The sequence below is a fragment of the Equus przewalskii genome, chromosome 28, assembly GCF_037783145.1.
Source record: "Equus przewalskii isolate Varuska chromosome 28, EquPr2, whole genome shotgun sequence".
Classification (NCBI taxonomy): Eukaryota; Metazoa; Chordata; class Mammalia; order Perissodactyla; family Equidae; genus Equus; species Equus przewalskii.
Window position 1 is genome coordinate 31,210,947 of NC_091858.1, and position 25,462 is coordinate 31,236,408.

The window sequence follows — 25,462 nt, forward strand, 5'->3', positions numbered from 1 at the left end:
GTAAGCCTGCACTTTTATTTTTTGGAATATTAGGAATAAAAAAGTCAATTAGGGCCTTTTGATTTCTATCAGAGAATAAAGCAGCACATTTCTTTTTTAAAAAAGAAAAAAGAGTCATTGCACTGGAGTCACTATATTTCCTCTACTTAAAAATATTTGTGCTAGGGGCTGGCCCCGTGGCCGAGTGGTTAAGTTCGTGCGCTCCGCTGCAGGCGGCCCAGGGTTTTGTTGGTTTGAATCCTGGGCGTGGACATGGCACTGCTCATCAAACCACGCTGAGGCAGCGTCCCACGTGCCACAACTAGAAGGACCCACAACGAAGAATATAATACAACTATGTACTGGGGGGCTTTGGGGAGGAAAAGGAAAAAAAATAAAATCTTTAAAAAAAAAAATTTGTGCTAAAATTTATCAACTGGAAAACACTACAAACAGGCAACTTTTGTCATGTCCCATTGACATTTTCGGTCTAATAACTTGGGTCAATACTCTAGCTAAGTCAAAACAGTTTAGCCCTATCATCTCTGGAAATGAGATTCTCTCTTCCATGAGAATTTAAAGACGAATCTGGCCACATTTGAAAGTTATTATCCCGTTCAATATCTGAACGACATGAAATGAAGTCCCTGAAATATAATTTAAAAATGGGAATTCATGTAGGACCCTGGGATGCTGAAGGAGGGTGAGCAGGAGACCTGGAAGAGAAAGGGTGGGAGCCCCAGGAGGTGGCCTGATAGAGGACTCTCCTCCAACATCTGTGTGACGGAGAGGAACAGAGACAGCACCTAGAGAGGTGGCAGTGGGAGGAAGCCAAGGAGCCTTGTTTCTTTGGAAATTGCTTTAAGGATCATCCTTTCACACTGATGTCCTGATTCCTACTCCATTATCTTATTAAAATAATAACTTGAGGGGCCAGCCCAGTGGCGCAGCAGTTAGGTTCACATGTTCCGCTTTGGCTGCCAGGGTTCGCCGGTCTGGATCCTGGGTGTGGACGTGGCACCGCTTGGCATGCCATGCTGTGGTAGGCGTCCCACATATAAAGCAGAGGAAGACGGGCATGATGTTAGCTCAAGGCCAGCCTTCCTCAGCAAAAAGAGGAGGATTGGTAGCAGATGTTAGCTCAGGGCTAATCTTCCTCAAAAAAAAAAATAACAAATAACAGTGACTTGAAGGTCACCAGTGAACACCTTCTGGCCAGACCTAATGTCCTCTTTATCCCCATTCTTTTTGATCTTAGTCATTTGACTGTTTTGAACACTCAAAGTTTTTTGTTTCAGTTTTTTTTTGAAGAAGAAAATTAGCCCTGAGCTAACTATTGCCCGTCCTCCTCTTTTTTGCTGAGGAAGCCTGGCCCTGAGCTAACATCATGCCCATCTTACTCTACTTTATACGTGGGACGCCTACCACAGCGTGACGTGCCAAGAAGTGCCATGTCCGCACCCGGGATCCAAACCGGGGAACCTTGGGCCACTGAGAAGCAGAATGTGCGAACTTTAACCACTGCACCACCGGGCCCGCCCTCAAAGTTTTTAATGTACTAACTTTCACCTACTTGATTCTTTGCCCTCTCTGTCTGCTTCCTCTCTGTTGTTTATATAGGGGCCACTCACCCACTCTTAGCTTTGAAGAATCCAGAAGTATTCACTGAGTCATGAAACATTCCTCTTTTCCTTTATTCCCATTTGTTGAGCGCACATAAGATTTCATCTCATTTAATCATCAGAGCATATATAGCCTGCCCTACTAATGTAGGTAGCTGATTAAATACAGTCTTATACTGATCTCTTCACTGGGCGTGTGTGTGAATCTGTGTCACTCTGTCTCCATCTCTGGATGCATAAATTGTCTTTGTTCATTCAGGTCGTAACTGCATAAAAATAGAAGATGTGAGTGGTAACTTGAGCATCTATTTTAGAGTCAGAACTATTGCTCACAATGAACTTTTATACGTCACTAAAGCTCTCTGAACCTGATTTTCTTCATCTTTAAAATGTAAATAACAATAATACTCACCCTTCTAAGATAGAATAAGATAGTAAATGAGGAGATATATCTAAGACATGTGGCATATAGTGGACTCTCAGTAAATGATTTCTTCTTGTGTTTTTAACTTCTCTCACATCATCCATTCTAATGACACAATTGTTGTGCTCAATTTTGGTTTGATGGATGGATGGATAGATGGATTGATTCACTGAAACTAACAAGGTTAAGATGGTTGGGATATACTGGCTAATCAACCAAATCTTTCTACCACATCCTGTCAACATGGTAACTTATAAAAATATTTACCCAATAAATCATTTAAGTTCTTAATCAATCTTTTATTTATTTATTTATTTTAAGAAAATGCTAATGCCAGGAAAATAGGTGCAGAATACTTTTCATTTGTCTTTTAAATGTTAATAAAGTGATTCATGGTGTTATTTGGAAGAGTCTGTAATGTGAAAAATACATGATGAGTTTGCTTACTGTGAGTTATTTTATGTAGCCTTAATTTTTATTTAGTGATTAGTAGAATTAGAGGTGGTAAAAGTTGATGAAGGAGTGTATACACCAACACAGAAAATAGAGATGGGAATCAAGGAACTCATTAAAATAAAACCTGACATCTTGACATAAAATCCTAAATACTGCATAGTAGTATTTTTCTGCTAGTAAAACTATAGCGATTTAAACCTAATGCCCCAATTAGAGCAGCCTTATTGAAATAAAAGTCTTCCTCAACCCCGAAGAATCCAGGTCCCTGATTAGCTGATGTGGAGATGATTATTTATAATAACATTTACCGGTAAAGAGGAAGGAGTGAAACCTTAGACAGACATTTAGATGTGACTTAGGCGGGTTTTATTTCTGATTCTACAGCACCAAAGTGGAAGTCAGTGCAGTGACTCAGAGCATTGTGATGGTCCAGCTGTCCACGGGGCATGCTTCTCCAGTGTGTAGTCACGCATCCCCGTGCCAGAGGGAAGACTAACAGCAGGGTGATCACCATGTAATCACTTAACTGACCCACTCTCACCACTAGTGAAAGAGAGGAACATACAGTTACTGTGTCTTCAATACTTTGAAGTTCATTTTTATCAATTCCCAAAGCACATGTGAAATGGCATGCTAGGTCCAATTCATGGCCACTCAGTGTATTCTGTGCCTCTGAGGACCAGACCAATGGCCATTTTCATAAAGAGCTCAGTATTTTCTTTCTAATATATTGACCTAGTTTTTTTTCTGGGAGGCACTCAGTCATTGGAGAAAGAAGAAGCCTACTTTATTTTACAGCATTGTCTCCTTTGTCTTAGAACTATGTCGTACAAATCAGTCCAATCAGAAAAGATAAACGTAAAACGCATACAGCAAAGCAGACAAGCACACAACGCTTACCAATATGACCAATCGTTGATATACTCTTTTATTCCAAGAACAGCGACTTCTATTTTCTTATGTCTTTGTTGTTATTTGTTATTTTGGAGCTTCTCAGAAGAATTGGGAAGCAATATAAGAATTAATAGGCCCCAAATCTGTTCATATAAGTGTATAAATAAGCTCCCTGTTTAATATGTCACTTTACCATTTGGCGTATTATTTTTGGCTTATGTGCCAAAATATTGCCATCTACATTGCTGTTGTTAATAATTTATTCTATTTCTCTTTTAAAAATTTAGTTTGCCTAAGGATGTCCTTATGGACAGTTGCATTTCGTTCATAAATTAAACCAGATTTAGGTTAACAAAGATTCTAGCCCTAAAAAGCATATTGTCTCACTTGGTGTTGGATGGTCTAGATGAAACACTTATGTTGACTTGATAATTCTCTGGATATGCCGCCTTCTCCAGAAAACATTTTCTGACTCTTCCCTATCAGGATTAGGCCCTTCTTTGTGCTCCCAGAATACTCTGTGTTCACTTGTATTTATCTGATGTCTCGTCTGTTTCCTCCTCTAGACTATGAGATCCTATGGCAGAGACATTACATTCTTCTTTGTCTCCCCAGCATCCAGCAAAACGTGTGACACATTGTAGATGCTTAAAAAGTGTTCACTGGATGAATGAAGAGTCTAAAGTTATTATTCTATGGTTTTCCAGTCTATCCACTTATAAAAAAAAAGTTTTTTCTGACAGCAGTGAAAGCAACAGAATTGGCTACTTTGATGAGTAGTTCTTAAGATCGTCATGCCATGGACTATTTGATGAGTTAGTTCATGGTCTACAATTAGGACCATTTAAAAGGCTTCCATTGATGAACTTAATTTTACCTTGCTATTATGAATATCATTTACAATAACAACAGGAACCCCATACACAAAATCCTCAAAGTGTTTATGATCATTAGATACTAAAAAAGGAAATAATCGGTATACAAATTTCAATACCTAGATTTTGAAATTCAGAGCAGAGAGGTGGGGTGTCATTTTAGACGGAGAATGGAAAGTCAGGAGTCTTGCAATGGGGCACGTGTTGCAGTTGCTTCCATGGAATATTGTCAGACCAATAGGAGTTTGCAAAGAACTTTTATGGACAGTATAAATATTTTGAGCTGGAGGTATCATTACCAGCTGATATTTTCTTTCCTCAGGACCAGCTGTTCAGGAGCATCCCGGACCGGAGCCAGGCACATTTAAGACTTGGATCTAACCAGTGGCCGCTGCAGATTGTAGTGCAGCAATGTCGGTGTTAGAAGAAAGCCGGCCATTTGCTCAACAGTTATCCAATGTCTACTTTACGATACTTTCACTTTTTTGTTTTAAGCTTTTTGTGAAAATCAGCCTTGCCATCCTTAGTCACTTCTACATTGTGAAAGGCAACCGCAAGGAAGCGGCCAGGATAGCAGCTGAATTTTATGGAGTAACCCAAGGACAAGGTATGTTTACCGTCATGCTCTCTTGTTTCCAGTTGAGTTTAACTACCGTTTGATCCACAGTCCAAAAAAATATGCCATGTTTTCTTTATGGACTGCTTCAAAGTGATTATTTTGTAAACTTCTCTGTATGGAAAATATTTGTTAACTCACTTCGTAGCTTCATAAAAAAGAAAATTAGTTTGCTGTGTAAATGTCTGGGTTAGTAAAATCAAGGTATCATTGCAAAATAGATTAATGGAAACTACTATTAAATATATATTTCTATCAATAAATAATTTAAAACTTTAAATATTTAATTTTGTAAGCCATAGTTTTAGAGGTTTCAATTACTGATCACACTTCAATTGTCCTTTAACATGTACTTGAATTTTTATGATTTTTAAATCAAATCTTTAGTTATATGTAAAATAATTGTTAGCGGAGAAGATTTGAAAATTTTGTTTTTCACAGCTTTTGTTTTACCAAGATTAACCACTTGATTATAAAATAAAACACAATGTGTCAAATATTAAGATTTATGGCATGTGTTTTCCTGGTGAAATTGTTGTTGCTTTGCTCAATTTGCAAAAAATTGATTATAAGAGGATAGGAACATGAATTAACAAATTTAACAAATGTGTGCAACCAGGTACATCCATCCACGTTTCTTAGGAGAAATTAAAGTATGAGACCAAGTGAGAAACGATAATTGTAGCCATAGACTTTAAAGGTTTTAAAACCATTTACACTTTATTGGATAGATATTCTGTACAATAGAAACAATTCTCATAGTGAGCTTCAAGGTGATATTTTAATTTCTTATTGTCTTTTGATTAATTTCTGGTTTGAAAATCAGCAGGCAATATGAACATTTGAAGGCCCAAGTACCTCTAAAGTAACTTAAATTTTCAGAATCAAAATATACTGTCAAATAATTAGAGAATGTAATTTAAAAAAAAAAGCCCTTAGAATAGAAAGCTTGCCTTCTTAAAATCTGCTTTCCTACATTTTTTGATTTGTGGAATAATTCATTTTAAAATCTAGGTTACTCTGTAGGTACATGGGAAGTTGAGTGAAGGTTAGAAAGTCTGTTTTGATGTGTGAGGTAGATAATGAGCACATTTTTCCTCAGGAAGATAGTTCTCACAGAAAGTGAGGAATTTATGTTCTTGTTCAAAGTGAGGAAAATCTAAAGGCCAGGATGAGATTCTCAGAAGGCAGATGAAGTCTAGAGGACATGGGCAGTCTTAAATCTTCCCCCACCAGCTCTGCTTCCGAACAGGTGTACTGTTTCAATGTGGCATACACTGTGTTGGTAAATGGAATATTTTGTTAAAAAACAAACAAACAAACATAAAAACTAGATTTTAACACAAAAACCATATTTCTAGATATAAGACTAAATAGATTATATGATCATAAGATGGTAAAATATGCTCTCATGGGCATCCTATAAGCTCATTACTTCAGAGTCAAATCTTGCCTATGTATTATGAGAATTGCCATAGGTAAAAATGTGAAATATTGGCTAAAAATCCACATTGTTTTTGTAGATTGACCAAGGTTTTTAAGAAACTATGGAAGCTCCTTTTTATACATATTTACAGATAACAAGAAACCATCGTCCCTCTTTAGCCTGATCTCAGTGAGCTTATGCTGGGAAGTCACGGGAATGTATGAAATGGCTTCCATGTTCCCGTCCACTTTTATGAGTCTATGTTAAGATCAGTTAAAACTCTAGGATTCCATCCCAGCAAAGAAAGAAAGAAATCAACACTCACTAATAGAAAATCCTTTTCCTGGGAACATAAAGTTTAAAAAAAATTTTTTTATTTTTTTTAATGTTAAATCTAACAAAATTCTCCTTTCCAATATCTTACATTAATCTATATATTAAACAATAGAATATATGTTTTATTCAGTGTAAGCATAATTAGTCTCAAATTTTATTTTAATATTAGGAGGACAATGTGGTACCTTACAAATTCTTTCTTGATCTCCTATCTCTAAGAATTAATTCTTCCTTACTGAGGAAATTATTACTTTCTCCATTTTAATATAGCTTTTTTTTTTATTTACTACAATTAAACTATTTTTATTTTGTTTATATTTTTAGAATTAACTTAGGCTTAATTATCTTTGTTTAATCTAGCAATTTCCTCCTTCCTAAGAAAGATTATCACCTTCATTCCACTTTGAATTAGGTTTCTCATTCCTCCTTTCAAGACTTAGCCAGACTGTTCCCCAACATTTCTGATGTAGAGTTGCCAAATTCTATGAAATAGGAGATGATGTGTGTATTTTCATGTCTTTCATAATCACAGAAGACCCTGTTGACAACATCCTGGATGTCCTCCCCATGGGTGGTGGTGCTTTGTTATGAAATAAAAGAAACTGTGTCTTCTTAGATACCATTGCAAATCAGCTCATTGTATGAGACCAATGGAGGGTGGTCTTTTTTAAAGCACTTTCCAGGCAGGCTGGAGACCACAAGACCACATTCTTGTTTTAGTCCACAACAAGAATGCTGAAAGCTAAATGATAGCTAAAATAACTCAAGATCATTTCCTTCTTGATCCCTTTGCTATTCCAATAAACCTTACAAATTTGCCTTCTCATCTTTTGTACCAAAGACTTTTATCCACTCCACCATCAAATTGAAGGGATTTATTTGTTATGCTTTTATATATAACTAGCTCCCGTATCCTTCTTGCTGTTAAATGTCCTGATTACAACCTCTGTATATCAGAGGTCTAGTCTAAGCCAGCACTATACTTTGAGACTAACAGTGAGATTAATAGGAGTTGAAAGATGTTTTCAGCTGTAATATCAAAGACTGCAGAAAGCAAATGAGGATGTAAGGGAGAGCACTGATTTGATGAAACCACTCCAAGGGCCTAGAAAAAGCCATGAACTACTAACATCCAAGCAAGCTTCAAGAGGCAGCAGCTCTCTTCTGTGAAGGGTAATACGTTTCAAGTTCTATCATCGGCTCTGAAGAAAGATCATTCATTTAGTCATGTGCACAGGGCCAGTTCTATACACCTGCTATCAAGGCACTGAAGAAATAGGATATAACACCTCTAAGTAGTTTATTCTAATTAAGGAGATAGTATATCTACCTAGAATAATTACTTTCCAGCTATACTAAATACCAAATAAGTCTAAAGAATGGAAAGGTCGATTTCAGATTTGGACTTTTAGAGATATCTTTACTGAGGAAGCAGATCTTGAGTTGACCCCAGGAATGAGCAGAGGCATGGATTTAGGGGTGCACAGAGAATATTAAGAGGTAGTAGGATTAGCTGGAGTAGAAGTTTCACACGGTATAAAAATGATAACAAATTGAGCACAGATATGAAAGAATTTGAGTGGCAGGCTAAGCAATTAGAACTTAACTTTGAAGGCAGTAGGAGTCACTGACAGTTTTTGAGTGAAGGTGGGAAAATGGGAAAAGTATAAAATCCTGATTTCAGGCAGATTTACATAGTAGTGATCTCTGGAGTTGGGCAATGGGACAAGTTTGAAGTAGGTAGCTGAGTTAGGCCCCTGCCATAGGAGATGAGGACCTAGACTTGTTTGGTGGTGGTGGTGTCTATTGAAAAGAAAGAAGGACAACAAGAAATACGTAAAAAAAGAAAAAAAAAGGAAGAAAAGAAGGGTGAATCTGATGATACCTTTAAATAGCATTGGCAGAGAAGTGATGTTATCTTAGGGTAACTGATTGTCTCCCAGAACTAGATATTAACATGTCTAAAGGAAAAATATGTTGGAAGAGGATGCATTAGCCACGCAGATGAGTCCACAGTTCCCAGTCAATGCCACCCTAGAGATGTGGACACAGCTGTTGGCGAGTCTGGTGGGCCACCTCCCTCTAGTGTGAAATATCAGGGGAAATCAGGAAGCAGTTGAACTAGAATCTGAAGTCTAGTCTTGCATTTGAGTGATTTAATGTGTTCCCTTTGCTGCACTTTTTCATCACCAAGTAACCTCCTGAGCATGATTTGGCTCTCTGTCTAGATCTGTCCCCAGAAAGAGAATGTGCTGGCTTGCCCCCAGGAGTGTTTTGGTCCATCTGACATTTATGGTTCTCGTTGTAAATTAATATATTTGATCTTGATGTCAGTCTTTAGTGTTTTGTGGTCTTTGAGTTGTAAGTCTACCTCTGAGACGTGAATTTGCCCCAGCTTTGCTGATAGATCAAGTTTCTGCGCCTGCAAGGCCGTGGACTAAATTGTAGACTGTGGAAAATTCATCAAGATAATGTCTCTCCGTGAGGCTGCTTGAAAAACAATCCTGTGATACTCAACCTCTTCAGACACTCCTTTCATGTTTGAAACTTCACAGAGAACGTAGAATGTATGCAGAATCATCTGTTAGAGTATTTGTGCTTGTGATTTCATAGATTTGGTTTTAGGGTTGCCATTAAGCATGCTTTTTTGTTTTTTTCCCACAAGTCTATTGTTAACAACTCGGAAATAGGCTTCAGTGTAAACATGCCACCCCAAGTCAAATGGCAAAAGTACTTGTCATTTTGGAGAGTAGTGTAACCCTGGATAGGAAAAGCAATTTTCTATAAGGATAAGAATTTTCGGGCCAGCCTTGGTGGCTTAGTGGTTAATTTCACTGCGCTCGGCTTCAGCGGCCCAGGTTCGGTTCCTGGGCGCGGACAGACACCACTTGTCTACCAGTGACCAGGCTGTGGCAGCAGCTCACATACAAAAAAAGAGGACGATTGGCAACAGATGTTAGCTCAGGGCAAATCTTCCTCAGCCAAAAAAAAAAAGAAGAATTTTATATCTTGTAATATGATTTTTCTCTGTCAGTAAAGTCCATCCCGGGTTTAAAAACAACTTCAGAAATTTAACTTTACAGCAGATGCCAGCAATGGCAGCAGCAGTAATGTTCATTATACTTATTTCCGAGGAGCAACTTGTTTCATGTGATTTTTGGTGCTGCTGTGCTGACTGTGTATAGGGTTAGTTATGTTAGGAACATTTCTCTGAATCTCAGCAGTGAAAAATTTCAAGAGGCAAATCTGTAGGATGACTTCTTTCATGGTGTTCATTATAGAAAGGTCTAAAAATACCTTGAAGATGTGAGAATCTTTGGACACATTTTCTATACTTAGATGGAACTCTACAGAAGAATAACTTGAATCAATAGAACTCCTCTTCGGTGACAAAAGACATGACATTATAATCAATAGTGTTACAAAAAATTTTTTTGAGATTTTAATTTTGTTCAAGCTTCATTATTTTTTGGAAATGCCAGAGCACTTTCTTGGAAGAGACCATTATAATGGTGTGAATTAGAAATGGAATCTGGGAACAAAGTTTCCAAGTTTACAAAAGACTTTGTTATATTTTAACATATTAATATCTTTCTGCTTCCTCTATATTTGGAGAAATGCATGAATTTTTGGAATTAAAGAACTTGGTGTAGCTGACAACAGCTTAGGAGGGATCAGTTTTCCCAAGAATATTCTTCTCATAACTTTTTGTTCCTCTCTTCTTTCTTCAGTCCTTCACTTATATGCTAATTTGTTACTATAGTGGTTACTTGTATATCTTCTATGTCAAAGGCACTGTGGCATTAAGGATAAAACATACAAACAAACCATGGTGTCTTTCCTAAAGGTGTGCATGGTCTATTGGGAGAGACAGACAGGTAACCAAGGAATTTAAAAGCATAGTAAGTGCTATTTTACAAGGTTAAAGAAGGTGCTAGAAGAGCACACAGGAGAGGGTCTAGAGAGAAGAACAGTTCTGCTTGGGATATGCCAGTGAAATAAAAGCTGCACTAACATCCATCGTCTCTCCCGTCATCATGCACGCATCCTTATTCATAATGCTCTAGAGCTTCCCAATTCCCCATTTTCACTCCCTATTCACTTTTTCACCTCTCAACCGATTATTATTATTACTATTATTTCCAGCTCGTCTATCTCCAGCCGAAATCTTTACCTGAAGACTCAGAGTTTCATTGTTAAAAGAATTTATTTTTAGGAAAGAACAAGTATGCTCATTGCTTATTTACTAAGCTTTTTGAAAAATGGCAGGTATTTTGGTGAAAAACTTCAAAATGAATTTTGTGTATATTGTGAGGTAACATTGTTATAGTCAACTCTATAATTTTACATAGTAAGAACAGTGAAAGTATGAAAACTAGGTCTCGACCTTGAGCTTTCCAATGTACTATATTTTAGGAGATAGTAAATTATTAAAATAAGCTATTTTTCTTATTAATTGACATAACAGGTACAGTTTTTAATTTAATTCAATTCAATTTAATCCAAATGATTAGATACCTACTCAGTTTCTGGTACAATAGTATGTCCTACATGTACATTGATGAATACATTTATACACATATATATGTGGGTGGACATATATATACATATTTGTATATTTACCACATAAGGTATATGACTTACTTTTTGAGTGAAAGGAGACTTGGGTGTCTGGAGTAAAACCTGGCCCATGTAAAACAATTGAACAGCAAGCAAGTAGAAATTCATAAGGTGCTAAATTGAAAACAGCTATGTTCTGCAATGAACGTTCTCTAAGGAAATCTCTTGAGAGTATCAGACACTTCTTAGAGAAGATGGAATTTAAGGTAAAACTTCAAAGGCAGACGATACCTGGTTGTGTCCATGTAGACATGAAAGCAAGCTGACTATGAAGAAAATGAGAAAGTTTAGGATGTGAAACTAAACAAGCCTGGCTCATCTGGAGCACAGGTTGAAGTATAAATATTAGGTAAGGATACATAGCTGAGTGGTTGGTGCCAATGGGAAAAATAAATATACATCTTCTCAAATTATACATCCAAAAGTAAAAAGTTCTACTAAGCACCTTCTAGTGCCTTTACTGGATTCAGCCTACGAAAAAGAGTCATTAGCTAGTGATGGGAATACATATTTTACAAAGTCCTGGGTGTCATAGTTACTATGTCATTATGTGTATTTCGTGAACTACCTCTCAGCAAAGATGGAATACACCTCAACATCGCGTCAGCATGCACGTCCTCAGAGTGGCTCCAAGGCAGGGCCCAGGATTCCTCAACAATGTTAGCTCATTAAGCTCATTTCCTAACCTGAGGAGGAGAGAGGAAAGTTTAACTGCAGTGACAGACAGCCATGTCATTGAAAGCAGGTGGAGTATTTGGAACACCTTTTCCTCCAAAACAGTTTTAAAGAAAGAGTTTGCTTACGGGCTGTATAGAACTTTTGGCGTTTATTCTTTACCAGCTGCATAAAGAACAAATCATTCATTCTTTCCAGCCTTCTCTCAGCAACGCTACAAAGCAGACCATTGGCTTTTTAGACCAGAAATGCCCAAAGAATATCAGGTCAGGGAAGGAGAGGCTTAAGGAGTCTCATAAATTGTTGAATTGTTAGCACTTCCGGAGGCCTGTGATTAAACAAGTCCACTCTGTGAAATTTAGGTTGAGGGAGAATGTATATCAGAATGATCTTCTTTCTCAGTCTAATTCTCCATCTGTTACTGTGGGACAGGATTTTAAAAATATGTCCTCCAAGTAGATGTAGGAGTTTCCTAGAAGAGCCTCAAGGACTGAGCGGCGAGGGTGGCGTGAGGGGACAGGCTCCGTGGGCCTCCTTCCCCTTTCTAAAAAGAACAGCTCTATTTTCATGAGTCTTCGGAAGTTGACTTTAAGAGGAATTTTTCTTTAAAGAAAAAGATAAAATCATGTTTAAAACTAAACTGCCCTAGTTTATTTAAAATATTATGTAAGTTACCTGCATGCTGATAGAACGTAACCACAGCATAAAATGAGTCAATACTGAATATCCTTTCAACATTCTTTCCTAGGGATTAGAACAACAGTATAAACATTTTGGGCCTGTCAGGAATGCGCATAACTGTGCAATGGCGAGAAGGCATCCTCTCCCCATCAGGGCAGCTAAAATTTCCATGTCACCATTACCTACTGAGCAAAATAGAAACATTCAGAAATACATACACTCTTTCCAGAAGGCTTATAGTCTTAAACTATGAGCGGAGTACAAACAAACTGAAATTTAATACCGAAATGCCATTCACGTTCTTAAATAGAAACACTGGCTCCTCTCAGTCGTCAAGTGTGCAGCTTGATTTAAATGAAAACTGACAATGATACAATTGACGTGAAAGCCCATCCTTGAAAATCTGTGGTCTGCCATCATAATGCTGTGAAGTTTCTTGTTAGTTGACTGAGTCAGGTAGGCTGCTGCCAAAGTGCTAGAGGGAGCGATTCTTCTTCTAAAGAGGTCTCGACACACTACAATGGCAATTAAATAAGCATCGTGTGAGTAATAACTCTGTGAGTGATGAACTCCTCAGAAACAACCAAACGCATCTTTGATTAGCCACTGAGATTTATGAGCCACTTCTGTTTTCCAAACTCTACCTCATTCACTAGAGAAATGAGGATTCCCGTCATCCATCAAATGAAAGTAGTAAGTAATTTTTAGAATGAAGTGATGCACCAAGGGAATTTCTGAAGTTGGAAGCTTTGTGTCTTATTTCCCTCCTGAGTCGCAATCCAGAATGGAGAATTAGGAAAAGGAAAAGGGGCTGATTCCTTTAGAGTTCAAAGAGACACAATCACAGATCTACGGAGTCTGGGAAAGAATGAAGACTCCTTCACAGGGACTCTCCAAGAACCAGAAGAAAAGCAGCTAAATGAAAATTTGAGCATTTCTCTTTCTCTCTCCACTCCCTGTAGTTATGATGAACTTAGTAAAATCTAGGATAGGAGCTGAATTTTATGGCTACTTATCATTATTCAAAGAAATCAACCAAACAGAATGGTTTGGGTTGGAAAGACTATTTCCTGTATAGTGAATTTTAAATCCTAAAACAGTGCTTGCTTATCTTTTTGCTTAGATATGTGAGTTTCCAAGAATGTGAAAGAAAGGGGAATCTGTTAAAGTAAGCTCATGATTTAGGGTCCACTGGAAGTATTGATAATATTTTTGGAACAAAAACTTTTATGAAACAATTAGATTTGATATTTGAGATTTTTATAATCATTTAAAGCTTAATTCTAAAAAGAATTTATGAAAAGTGTTTAACTTTAGCTAGAAGAAGGAAAAAAGAAGTTTGTAGTTAACCTAAGGTTCATGAGGGGAACATGATTCTTGCCAAATAACTTGGATACTGAATTGTAACAGAACTGTGGGGAAAAAAATGTTATTCTCGGGCTGGCCAGGTGGCGCAGCGGTTAAGTTCGCACATTCCGCTTCTCAGCAGCCCCAGTATGGATCCCGGATGCGGACATGGCACCGCTTGGCACACCATGCTGTGGTAGGCATCCCACATATAAAGTAGAGGAAGATGGGCATGGATGTTAGCTCAGGGCCAGTCTTCCTCAGCAAAAAGAGGAGGACTGGCAGTAGTTAGCTCAGGGCTAATCTTCCTCAATAAAAAAAAATGTTGTTATTCTGGAGAAGGAAATTACAATTTACTGAGCAAAGAGACACTTGGTCCTTGAAATAACTGCCAATGGTATAATAGGAAAAACAATGCCTTCGAGATTGAAGAAGCTCAGCAAATATTTGTGGAATGAATAAAAGACCTTCAATTAGAGGGAAATGGAGTTTAAAGTCACATTGCAGATAACACAGTGATTTAGCCACACATAAATGGTTCTATCACGGCTCCAGCAGTTTCTAGCTGTGTGACCATAGGAAAGTGGTTTAAATTCTGTAGCCTTCAGTTTCTTCATCAGTAAAATGGAGATAATGATTCTGACTTCAGAGGGTTAGTGTAAATTTTTTATGAGATATAATTTATTACCACAGTGTCTGGCATATAGTTAAGACTCCATAAATGTTGGCTCTTTATATTGTACTTTAAAAATTTTTAAAAACAGCACAAAACCGTCCACAGTTTAGTAACACAGAGAAGCATCAATAAGAAAAGATGGTGAAATTATAATAAATTGTGTTGCCAAACAGTTGCTGTAAGCATGTGGTAATACTAGGACATGTATGCTCAGCACGTGTACCGCCCCAGCTTCCTGTTAGCTCTTTAGGTAGATGGTTTCAGAACTTAAGTGGTTGGTTTTATTTATATGTTAATTAAAAAATAACAAACTGAAGCTCTGAAAGTTAAGAAAGTTGTCAACCTTTCCAGTTAGTAACTGGAAGAAGTAGAATTTCAACCCAGATCCCATAGGCTCCTGAGCTCTCATCTCAATTAGTTGCCTCTCCCACTACTGCTCTTTCACAGCATGTGAACAAAGGACAATGGCAAAATGGACCCTCCAGCCCATGAGGTCTCTGTGCCATCCATGTAATTTGTCTCCTGGCCCTTTCTATACAGAATTTTTTTTTTCCTTGAGGAAGATTGTCACTGAACTAACAACTGTGCCAATCTTCTTCTATTTTGTGTGTGGGATGCCACCACAGCATGGCTTGATGAGCAGTCTGTAGGTCCACACCCAGGCTCCAAACCCATGAACCCCAGGGCCCCCAAAGTGGAACCCATGAACTTAGCTACTATGCCACTGGGCTGGCCCCTCCATACAGAATTCTAACTGTTTAAAAAGTAAAATACAAAATTTCTCTAAACTCTAAGAAAAATAAGCAGTGCATTTTGTGTCTTTAAGACTCAAGATATTCTTGTCATTCAGATAGCTTCTCTGATGGGGAAAAAAGCAAGACATTCTGAGCCATCACACAGGATGGGAGCAAAGCAATGCAGAGGGCCCGGTTTGTGTGGCTGGGCCTAGACGGGATGCTGTGGTGGAGAGCCTGCTTCAGAGCTGGGAGTTCTAAAATTACTTGCAGAAATTTCTTGTAGGATCTTTGTCAAAGAAACTCCTCTTGACAGAAAATCTTTGGGCTTATTGTTTTTCTGGGCAAACCTGGTCGAAGACCTGGTTGTGGATATAACGTAGGAAAACCTGGGTTTTCTGGAAGGGCATTATGATAGATGTGTAATGGCGTGTGACAATGCTGTGTGACAGCACATTTCTGGTTATTATTTTATAGTAGTTGCCATAGAAAGAGTTGAAGCTGCTTAACCTCCAACATACTAAAGCACTGGATATTAATTTCCTCTGCCAAACCATCCTTCTGTCCCTTTTCTTTTCTTTTCTCTTAATCTCTGGCAACTAAAAAAGGAAGGCAAACAACAGTAATGACAGCATTAACAGAGAAGAGCTGAGTCAGCTAGTTCACGGATTTGGCTTTTCTCCTTTATTTTCTCTGCTCATTGCTGCCAGCTGGTCTCTCCCGGAAGCCAGCAAAACATGAGTTTTTCACTGGACATATCTTACCAAACCTTTTTTTTCTTATGAGGAAGGAGAAAATAAGCCTTTTTAAAAAATAAACAGATTATATCTGGAAATAAGGACGCAGAATTATTTCATAGAATCATTGAATAACCTCAAACTCTATCAATATTTTAAATTGCCTGGAGCCCTACATGCAGGTTTGCAAAATATCCCTGCAAGAGGTTTCAGGAACACTTGCTGCTTTATCAGTCCACTCCAAGGGTTTTCCGAAGGTGGCTCAGCCTCCACTCAAAAAATAATAAATCACAAATCATGATTTTGTCTTCTCTCTTCAGTATGAGACCATCGTATATATGTATATATTACAATTGGCAGACAAAGTGATGCAGGCAATAGGAATATTAGGGCTGTGTTGCAGGTCTGAGGGGCCACCTTCTCCCCTACAGTTTACCTGACAAGTGTGAAGCTCAACCTCAAGTCAGAAACAAGGTTTTACTACTGAAAGCTTGGCAGGAATATGATGGTGGACAAAGAACTTCCTCAAAATGGAAATTTTATGGTGATAAACCAGAGAGTAGTATTTCTGAGTAAAACCGCAATACATGATGGCCCCCCAGATTTTCAGAAGGTAGCTCATTCTAGCCTAGTCTTCAATAGACTCTGAAGGAATAATGCTGCTGATACAACACTAGCCATTTGTTTTATGAGATGATAGAAATCCAGTTCCAAGTTGTAGTATCAGAATTGTAATATCCTAGCAGAAATGCTATTTTTAAAAATAGCTAAATCCTAGGTGCTTTTAAAGCTATGTTTAAAATTTTGTAAAATACCGATCAAATATATATATATATACTGGAATATGTGCACGGTTGTGCTTTATAAGTTGTGTATAAAACAGCTTTTAGTAAATTACTGAATTTTTATCTTACCACGTAAACTTGTTGCTTGAAAGAGTCCCTCTGGAAATAAACAATCTATTCATTTTATAAATGCAAATTTTTCTTATGCTACCTTTTCTTAAATTGAGGTACATGTATGTGTTGCTTTTCTAGTAAATATTATGTAGTTAATATTGTAGAAGGCGGAGAAGATGAGAAATGGAAGAAAAGTAAACATCCTGTCCAACATTACATGAATCATCCCTTGTTTCTCAAATTCCCGGTAATTGGACTCAATGTGTGTGGTTAGTGAGTCTCTTTTGACATTTTCTATTTCTAGCTTTGACTCGACATGACTTACCTCACACTTTCTAGTGATAGTATGTCATATTTTTATTGTCATTCACAAAGTCTTTCCATCCATACTATCCCTTTTCATCCTCATAATTGTCCTCTACCCAGTAGACGGGATTGTGCTTCTTTCACAGAGAAGGAAACAGGATAAAAATGTAGGGGAACTTGCTCAAAGTGATTGATCGCATGAGAGGAAAGTCAGAACTTGAGCTCTGGTTTTCTGATGTTGCCTCTGACATCACTCATCCTGACCATTCGCGGCATTTGTCTCTTTGATTTATATTATGAAACAAGTAACGTTCTTTTTCCAGAGATCTCTCTGTATTGGGTTGTAGTCTTTCTTTCAAGGTCTTTGTAACCATCCTAGCCAGACACAGAATGCCTTACCCTTTCTGTGCTGTGCTCTCCCCATCCACGTGATATCCTAAGCAAATTCAACATGGACTATCCCACCCAGTTGGAGCATTGCCAGCTTGTAAGCCTTCTAAAGACAGGGTCTCATTTCATCCTGAGAGCTTAGAAAACTGCCTGGCACATGGCAGGTACTTAATAAATATTCAAGGAAGGACGGAATAAAGGAAGAAGGAAAAAAGGAAGAGAGAAAGCGAGGGGATTCAAGCTTACATACATGGATCTTACGATCATTTTCAAAACAGGGATTTGCCTCTTCTAATCACGCCTCGTCCGGTGATGTGGCCCCCGTATACACTGGATAATGTCAATGGAGAGATGCTGGGAGTTATTTCTCAAAGAAAGAATGAAGTCGGAAAACCAATGCTTTCCAGAAATTAAATCTATAACTGATGCCCTCCTCTCCTCCTCCTTCTTAATCAGACTTATTGTGTCTTTTCCCTGATTCCTTTTAACCTCGTGAATTGGCCTTAGCCCTCCTCCCCAAATAAAGCAAACCCTTTACATGTTTCTTTTTAACTGGAGTCAGTTAATGGCTGTTAGTGTATTGAAGCATCTTCTTCATCTCCTGTTAACTCAGATTGCTCGCCTTTTGGTGAGGCGTGCTCCTTGTTTACCTTTTGACTTCTCATTTTAAGCAAATGCATTTCTATTCTTGATATTTTAAGCTTTCTGAGCCAATCTTCAAATATTATTCAGTGTTTTTTCTTTGTTCATTTAAAATCAAAGTCTCAGTATGGTGCTTCAAAGGTTGTAGAGCAAGCAGAAAACACTGCAAACACCAGATATCAGAACTGTAGTTGACAGAACGGTGCTCTCTTTTCTTCTCCAAAGCAGATCAGAAAATTGTCAAGCGTTAGAAGGTGTTGCAAGAAGGGCTTTGGCTGATGTAAAACTGAGAATCAATACCTGCTGGAAACAATACCTCTGGACATTTGTCCTTTACCCTTCGAGCCACTCTGTATGTTCTTCATGTGCACCAAATTCTTTAGTAACTGTTTTAGTTAGCAAGGTGGTAGGAATCATCCAAATAAATAATTTTTTAAAAATCTTGCTTCTGCCCACACACGCAACTGGCTTCTTCACACACAGGCAGCTAGAGGATTACCACGTGGGGAATGGTGTGTTTCAGTGTCAGGAACTCCCTTCTCTATAGCTGAGGAAACGAAAGAGAAAGAGAGAGCAGCAGCCCCCACACTGTGGGGTAGGCCTCTTGCTTGGAGACAGTGGGACAAGGACAGGCTGCCCACAGGACACCGGAGCTGGTCTGCCAGTGTATGCCATGCCGCCTTGGAATGCATAGTTGGAGTTGAGGCCACCACATCTGAGTCTCCTGACGTTCTACGCTTTCTGCTTCAAGACCTGCTTTTGCAAGTGTGTTCAACATGGCAGAAACAGATGTCAGCAGACCTCTCTCTTCAATTTTCTTGAAAACTATCAGCATAAAACACCCTAGCTGCTGCCAAGGCCTAAACCTTCCATGAGCACATGGTTAATGGTAATAAAGCTATCCGTGGCTAGAACTATGGGGAGGAGAAGGATTATGTGTAAAATTGTTCTTCCATTAAGTCCTTGTCCATGGTACATATCAGATTTTCTTCCCTGCAGCTGTTGTCCTCAGACCCGAGAGCACAGCTTGCTGATTTCAGTCCTGCTTGGATTTGTGGACCTGTTTACATTGCAAGCTGGCAGTTGGTAGAGAACTTTGTGTGAACAAAGTGTGTAAAGAGAACGAAGGGAGAAAAGTGTCATTTATGAGAACGGTAAACACTAACCCAGTTCTTAGTTACGTGCCAGTGACTGTTATAAGCACCTACAATCATAAACTCACTTAATCCTTACAAAAACCTTATGATGTAGGTGCTCTTGGTTATTAGATCTGCTTTTGCCTTCCTTGTTTTCTATTCGCTGGTTCGGATTTGTCTTCCTGTGGCGTTAGGCACAACATCGTACCTTGGAAGGAGCACAGGTAGGAAGCAGGCAGTGTCGGTCCCAGTCATGCTTTGCTGGTAACCTCTGGTTGACTTTGAGGGCACCAACCGCCCTCTCTCAACTTCAGTTTCTTTATCTGCAAAATGAAGGAGTTAGCAAGATCAGTAGGTTTTGAATCTTTTTTTTTAAGCCGTGGACCTTCTTGTGTGTGTGTGGTGATCCAGAAGCTCAATCTGGAAAGGTGGTAGAGTGGAGGCTGCACTGTCTGAAGACAGAGCCCCGTGCTTGGCTGGTACACCCCAAGGTAGTTCTGTTGAACTCAAGAGCCCTTTGAAGCCATTTATAAATCACTAAAGTAGGTGATATCTAAGTCTACTTTTAGCTCTGAAATGCTATGAATCTTTCATGTTATTTTGACTATTAGTGAATCATTTTTATACCAGAGAAGCTTTTAGCACAGAGAACCAAGTTACTTTTCGTGAATGTATTACCCCTATGACCTTACCTGCCCTATTCCAAAACATAGAGAGTGTATTCAATTGAACTGCTCAGAACAACTGTCGTGAGTCACCAAATAACGTATAATGACAATTATTTAGAACAGTCCCTGCAGTCTTTCAGACAGATTTTCTCTTACTCGCTTCAAGGATCACCCAAGGTTACTTGAAGCACACTGTTGGCTCTTGGCTGTTGTACTGTTCCATCCACATATTTTCTCATCCTCCCCACTGTGCCCACTTCCGGTACTCAGAGAAAGTCCCAGGTCACCTTGGGTGCTCTGTTGGTTCCACAGAGGTGAACAGTAACTCCTCTGCACAAATGGGAAACTATCTAAAATGTCTTACCACCCTCAGTCACAAAGCAGATATTCAGCATGCTTAGGCAGTCGAGGTGAGCAGGCAGCCCCAAATACAGCAGCTTAGAATAAAGGACCTCAGAGTAAGAGGAGCCAAGGGCTTCTTCTTCTCTTATTGGGGTGTTATATTTTCTGTTAATTTTCTCCTCTATTTTAAAATCTTTTTGGCTGGGCTCTTTTTGTTAATTAGTATTTTCTTAATCATAAAATAAACCACATCGGGAAAAAGTGAACAGAACTCATTTATAGAATTTAATAAAAGACAGTAAAGCAGAAACCCATTTAACCATCATCCAAGACAAGAAATAGAATGTTCTCGGAACCCAGAAGACTTTCTGGCACCCTTTCCTGAGCACAACATCCTCTGGCTCTCCCCAAAGAGAAGATGACTAACTTTTACATTAATCATTTCCTTGCCTTCCTTTATACTTTCTCTCCTGTGAATACATTCCAAATGGATAAGGTTTGGTTTAGCTTGTTTTTAAATTTTACGTACATTGAATCACTCTCTAAATAGTCTTTCATGACTTACTTTTCCCACTGAACAGCATAATAAAAAAGATTTCCTTCTTTGTATCTGGAATTCATTCATTTTCAATAGCGTAAATTTCATTCTCAATTTAGGGCATTTGTGAATGATACTGCTGTAAACATCTAGTACAAATAAGTTTATAGAGCTCTGGGAGTAGAATTGCCAGGTTATGCAGCCTATATATCTTCAGTTTTTAGATAGTGTCACACTGTTTTCCAACGTGGTTGTACCTATAGTGAAACCGGCAGTGTATGAGAATTTGTGGTGCTTGCCATTGTGGCTAATATTTGATATTGTTGGTTTTCTTAATTTTTGCCAATCTGGTGGTCATGTAGGCATATCTGATGGTTTAACTTTCATTTCCCTAATAATGTCATCTTCCTATGTTTATTGGCTATCTGTACATCCTCTTTTGTAATGTGCCTGCCAAATATTTTACCATCTATTCTATTGGGTCATCTGCCCTTTTTTCATTGATTTTTAGATGTTATTTGTATATTTTAACAATTAGATAGAAAATGAAAAAAACTTAAAAGAACTGCTTACAAATATCTTCTGTGATTCGGCTTTTACTTTTCATCGTTTTTCTTTTGGTGAACAGAGCTTTTAATTTAAAAACACTCAAGTTAGTAAATCTTTCCCATTTATGTTATTACTTTTTGTGTGATTTTTTTTAAAAAAATCCTCCTGTACTTCGAGATAATGAAAGTATTTTTCTGTATTCTCTTCTTAAAGCTTTCCTTTCAAATTATTCACTTGGAATAGGGTTTTGAGTGGTTTTAAGTCCATTTTTTTCTAGGTGGATAGTCAATTATAGTCACCCCATTTAGTGGAATGTCAGTCACACATTCTATAATCTACAGTCAGTGCAGTGTCCCTTCTATCTATTCGTGCATCAAATATCATGTGTCTATTCATGCAAGTGTCTGTTTATGGGGTTTCTTATTGGTTACATTTCTCCAGACCTAAACTACATTACATTGATTCCTACAGCTTTAGAATATGTCTTGATACCTGATAGAGAAGCACTCCCACTCTGCTCCATTTTCTCAGTAGTGTTGGCTATTCTCAGTGATTTGAAATTCCATCTATCAATTTTAGAAGAAACTTCTATGGTTCACAAAACACCTCTTGGGTTTTTTGTTGGAATTCATTTAACATATCAATCATTTATTTGAGGGAGAATTCACATCTTCGCAATACTTGGCCTTCCCATGAATAAACATGATTTATTTTCCCATTTATGTAGGTTTTGTTTAATGTCTTTCAGTAATGTCTTATTATTATCCCCTGAGGAGCTCTTACACATTTTTGCTGAATTTATTCCTAGGTACTGAATTGTTTTATGCTACCATAAATAGCATATCTTGTTCATTTTTTCCACTTTCCACGTGTACATTGTATGCATAGAGAAATACAACTAATTTTTCTATATTAATTTTATAACCAGCAACCTTGTTAAACTCTTCTATTAATTCTATTAATTCTGGTTCTGTGGGGTGGTTTAGGTAGAAAATCTTATTATTTGTAAATAATACCAGTTTTGTTTCTTCCTTTCTAACTGCTATACTATTTTTTATTTCTTCGTCTTCCTTTATTCTATGGGTTAAAATCATCAGTATAATGTTAAATAGAGTGGTGATCATGACTGTCCATTTTTGTTTTTCGATTCAGTGGGCAAGCTTTCAACATTTTCCCATTAAGTATGTTTTCTGAAGGTTTTCGTTTCTTTGTTTTTGTAGATAATCTTTACCATTTTAAGGAAGTTCCTTACTATTCCTGACATGTCAGCTGAGTTTTTTTTTTAATAACTCCAGCACTTTTAGCTGTGCATACATATGGACATTCTATTTACTGAAGGAGCTGGCTTCTACAAGTGCTTTTTGTTTTTATTGAGCATGCCTCGTATCGTCAATGATGTAGTTGATGTTTCAGCCTTGTTATCAGAACACGGCCCACAGTGCCTAAACTCACTAAAGAAGGGACTGCACTGTGGCATGGGTTGCTAACACCTGCATTCTGTGGTCACGTCTGGTGCTGTGACACTGGCTTAAACTATCCGATCTTTCACAATCCACTCTGTACATCTCAGATACATGGATTGCACATTCCTGATAGATGCTCTGGAAAGTTCTTCTTTTTAAAGATGAGATGGGAGTTTTTTTCAACTTATCAATAGCTTGTCTCAGAAAAATCTGATTTAACAACCTCCTTCTTCCTTTCTCCTTATTGTATCCTGGCCCATGAATTGTGTTCATCGTGTCTGTAACAGAACCGTTACTAATTTTATACCAAGGTCAATTTGGGGGGATTTTTGTGTGTTTTATTATGTTTGCATAGTTTGCATCATGTGTCTCGTTGCTTCCTGCTACTGAACTGATGAATGATTAAAGTGATCTGGAAACTCCTGAAAAGCCAGGTTCGAAGGACAAGTTTTAAGAAGGGTGGTGGCTAACGTGAGGCGTGAGTCATTTTAACCGAGGCGACTGTTCACAGTTTGGCTGTTGTCACTGGGTAATGGGATAAAATTGAGATTTATCAAAGAAGAGACATTTTTAGAGGAAGACTTTCTTTCTGCACTGGATGTGGGGTCTTGTTTCTAAAGAGCGGATCCAGATTTAATTCATATATAGTAATAGAGTGATAATTGGCAGATAACAAGACGCAGTTTTTGTATTTTGTGCTATCCATATAAGTAGCTGTGGATGCAAATGTGGTTCACAGGCCACGCCCCATACAACAAGGAATTTGTGCTTTGGTGTATAAGGCATGTGTCACTCCAAACTTATACTAGAAAGATGTCACTTTCAATCCTTTCCTAATCTTTGCAGACAAGATCAAGTCTGAATAAAATTTTAGGCACAGACAGTGTTAAAAAAACAAATACAATATATGACTTTAGGAGAAGAAGAGGGGAAAATGGAATTATAAAATTAATCAAATCTAAACTGAAGAAAGGGAACAAAAAAAAATAGAAAAGATGGGAAAAATACAAAGTACAAAAATAACATCGGAAAAATATATCTAAATCTAAATACATCAGTATCTAAATCTAAATATATCAGTAATTTAAATAACTATAGACTGAGTTCTCTCGTTTACTGATAACAATTTTCAGATTGCATTTTCGTAATATCCAGCAATATATTTTTTTAAATAATCCATCTAAAACGTAAGGATTCAGAAAAGTTGAAAATAAAAGGATCAGGAAAGAAGTGCCCAAGGGAGATATTATTTGAAAGTGCTGTCACTATATTAATAAGAGATAAGTAAGACTTTAAGGCCAAAACCATTCCTTAAGTGCCACTATATAATGATAAAAGGTTGAATTTACTAAGAAGCTCTAACAATTCTGTGTATCCACCCAATAAAATTACTTCAAAATATAAAATTGAAATATTGAGATCACTACAAGTGGAGAGAAAAATTTTAATAGAATTCTCTTAGTAATCGATAGGTCAAGCAGACAAAAATTTCTGACTATATAAACATATAGAAGAAATTAAAAAGATCTAATTGACATATGGAATTCTACATCCATATTCTTTTCATGTACATTTTGAACATTTACAAAAATTCAGTATGCACAGGGCCATAAAGCATGCTCAATACATTTCAAATGATTAGTATTACATAGACCAGAGGTTGGCAAGCTTTTACTGTGAACGGTCAGAGAGTAAGTGTTTTGTTCTCTGAGTGCCATATGGTCTCAACCCTGCAGCTGCAGTGTAAAGGCAAAAATAGATGATATAGAAATGAATGGATTTGGCTCTGTTCCAATGAAACTTTATTTACCAAAACAGGCGGTCAAGGTGCTGGCCTGGTGGCATAGTGTTTAAGTTTGTGTGCTCTGCTTCAGAAGCCCAGGGTTCGCAGGTTTGGATACCAGGCGATCAAGCCATGCTGTGGCAGTGTCTTTCATACAAAATAGACGAAGATTGGCACAGATGTTAGCTCTGGGACAATCTTCCTCACCAAAAAAACCCAAAACAGAACAAAATGGATGATCGGCTAAATTCGGCCCATGAAACAGTTTGCTGACATCTGATATAGAACATACCCATTGCCCTAAGTAAAATTAATGTAGAAATCATTAACCAAATGTAATTGGAAAAAAACTCATATGTTTGGAAATTAAGAAAATATCTTTAACTCATAGGTCAAGAAATAAAAATTATGAAAAGAACAACACAATCAACTTCCACAGACTGAAGGAGGAAAGTAACAAAGCTGCAAGCAGAAATTAATAAAGTAACATAATAAACAAAGCTGAAAGATGGTCTGTTGAAAAACTGCCAGGATTAGTATAACTCTGTCAAAACAAAGGTGCAAATAAACAAGAGCTGGCATCAAAAAGAGAACATAATAGCAGATGTTGCTGATATTTTTAGAGTAAGTGGTTATTATGTAACAGCT

General features: G+C 37.7%; 1 protein-coding gene across 1 annotated transcript in view; it reads left to right on the forward strand.

Moving 5' to 3' along the window:
• The window catches only part of ASB5 (ankyrin repeat and SOCS box containing 5), a 57,188-nt gene that overhangs the window by 1,769 nt on the left and 29,957 nt on the right, over positions 1 to 25,462 (forward strand). The window contains exon 2 of the mRNA XM_070598366.1: positions 4,573 to 4,857. Coding sequence (XP_070454467.1) covers positions 4,662 to 4,857 — 196 coding nt within the window. The 5' untranslated portion in view covers positions 4,573 to 4,661. The remainder of the gene's footprint in view (positions 1 to 4,572; positions 4,858 to 25,462) is intronic.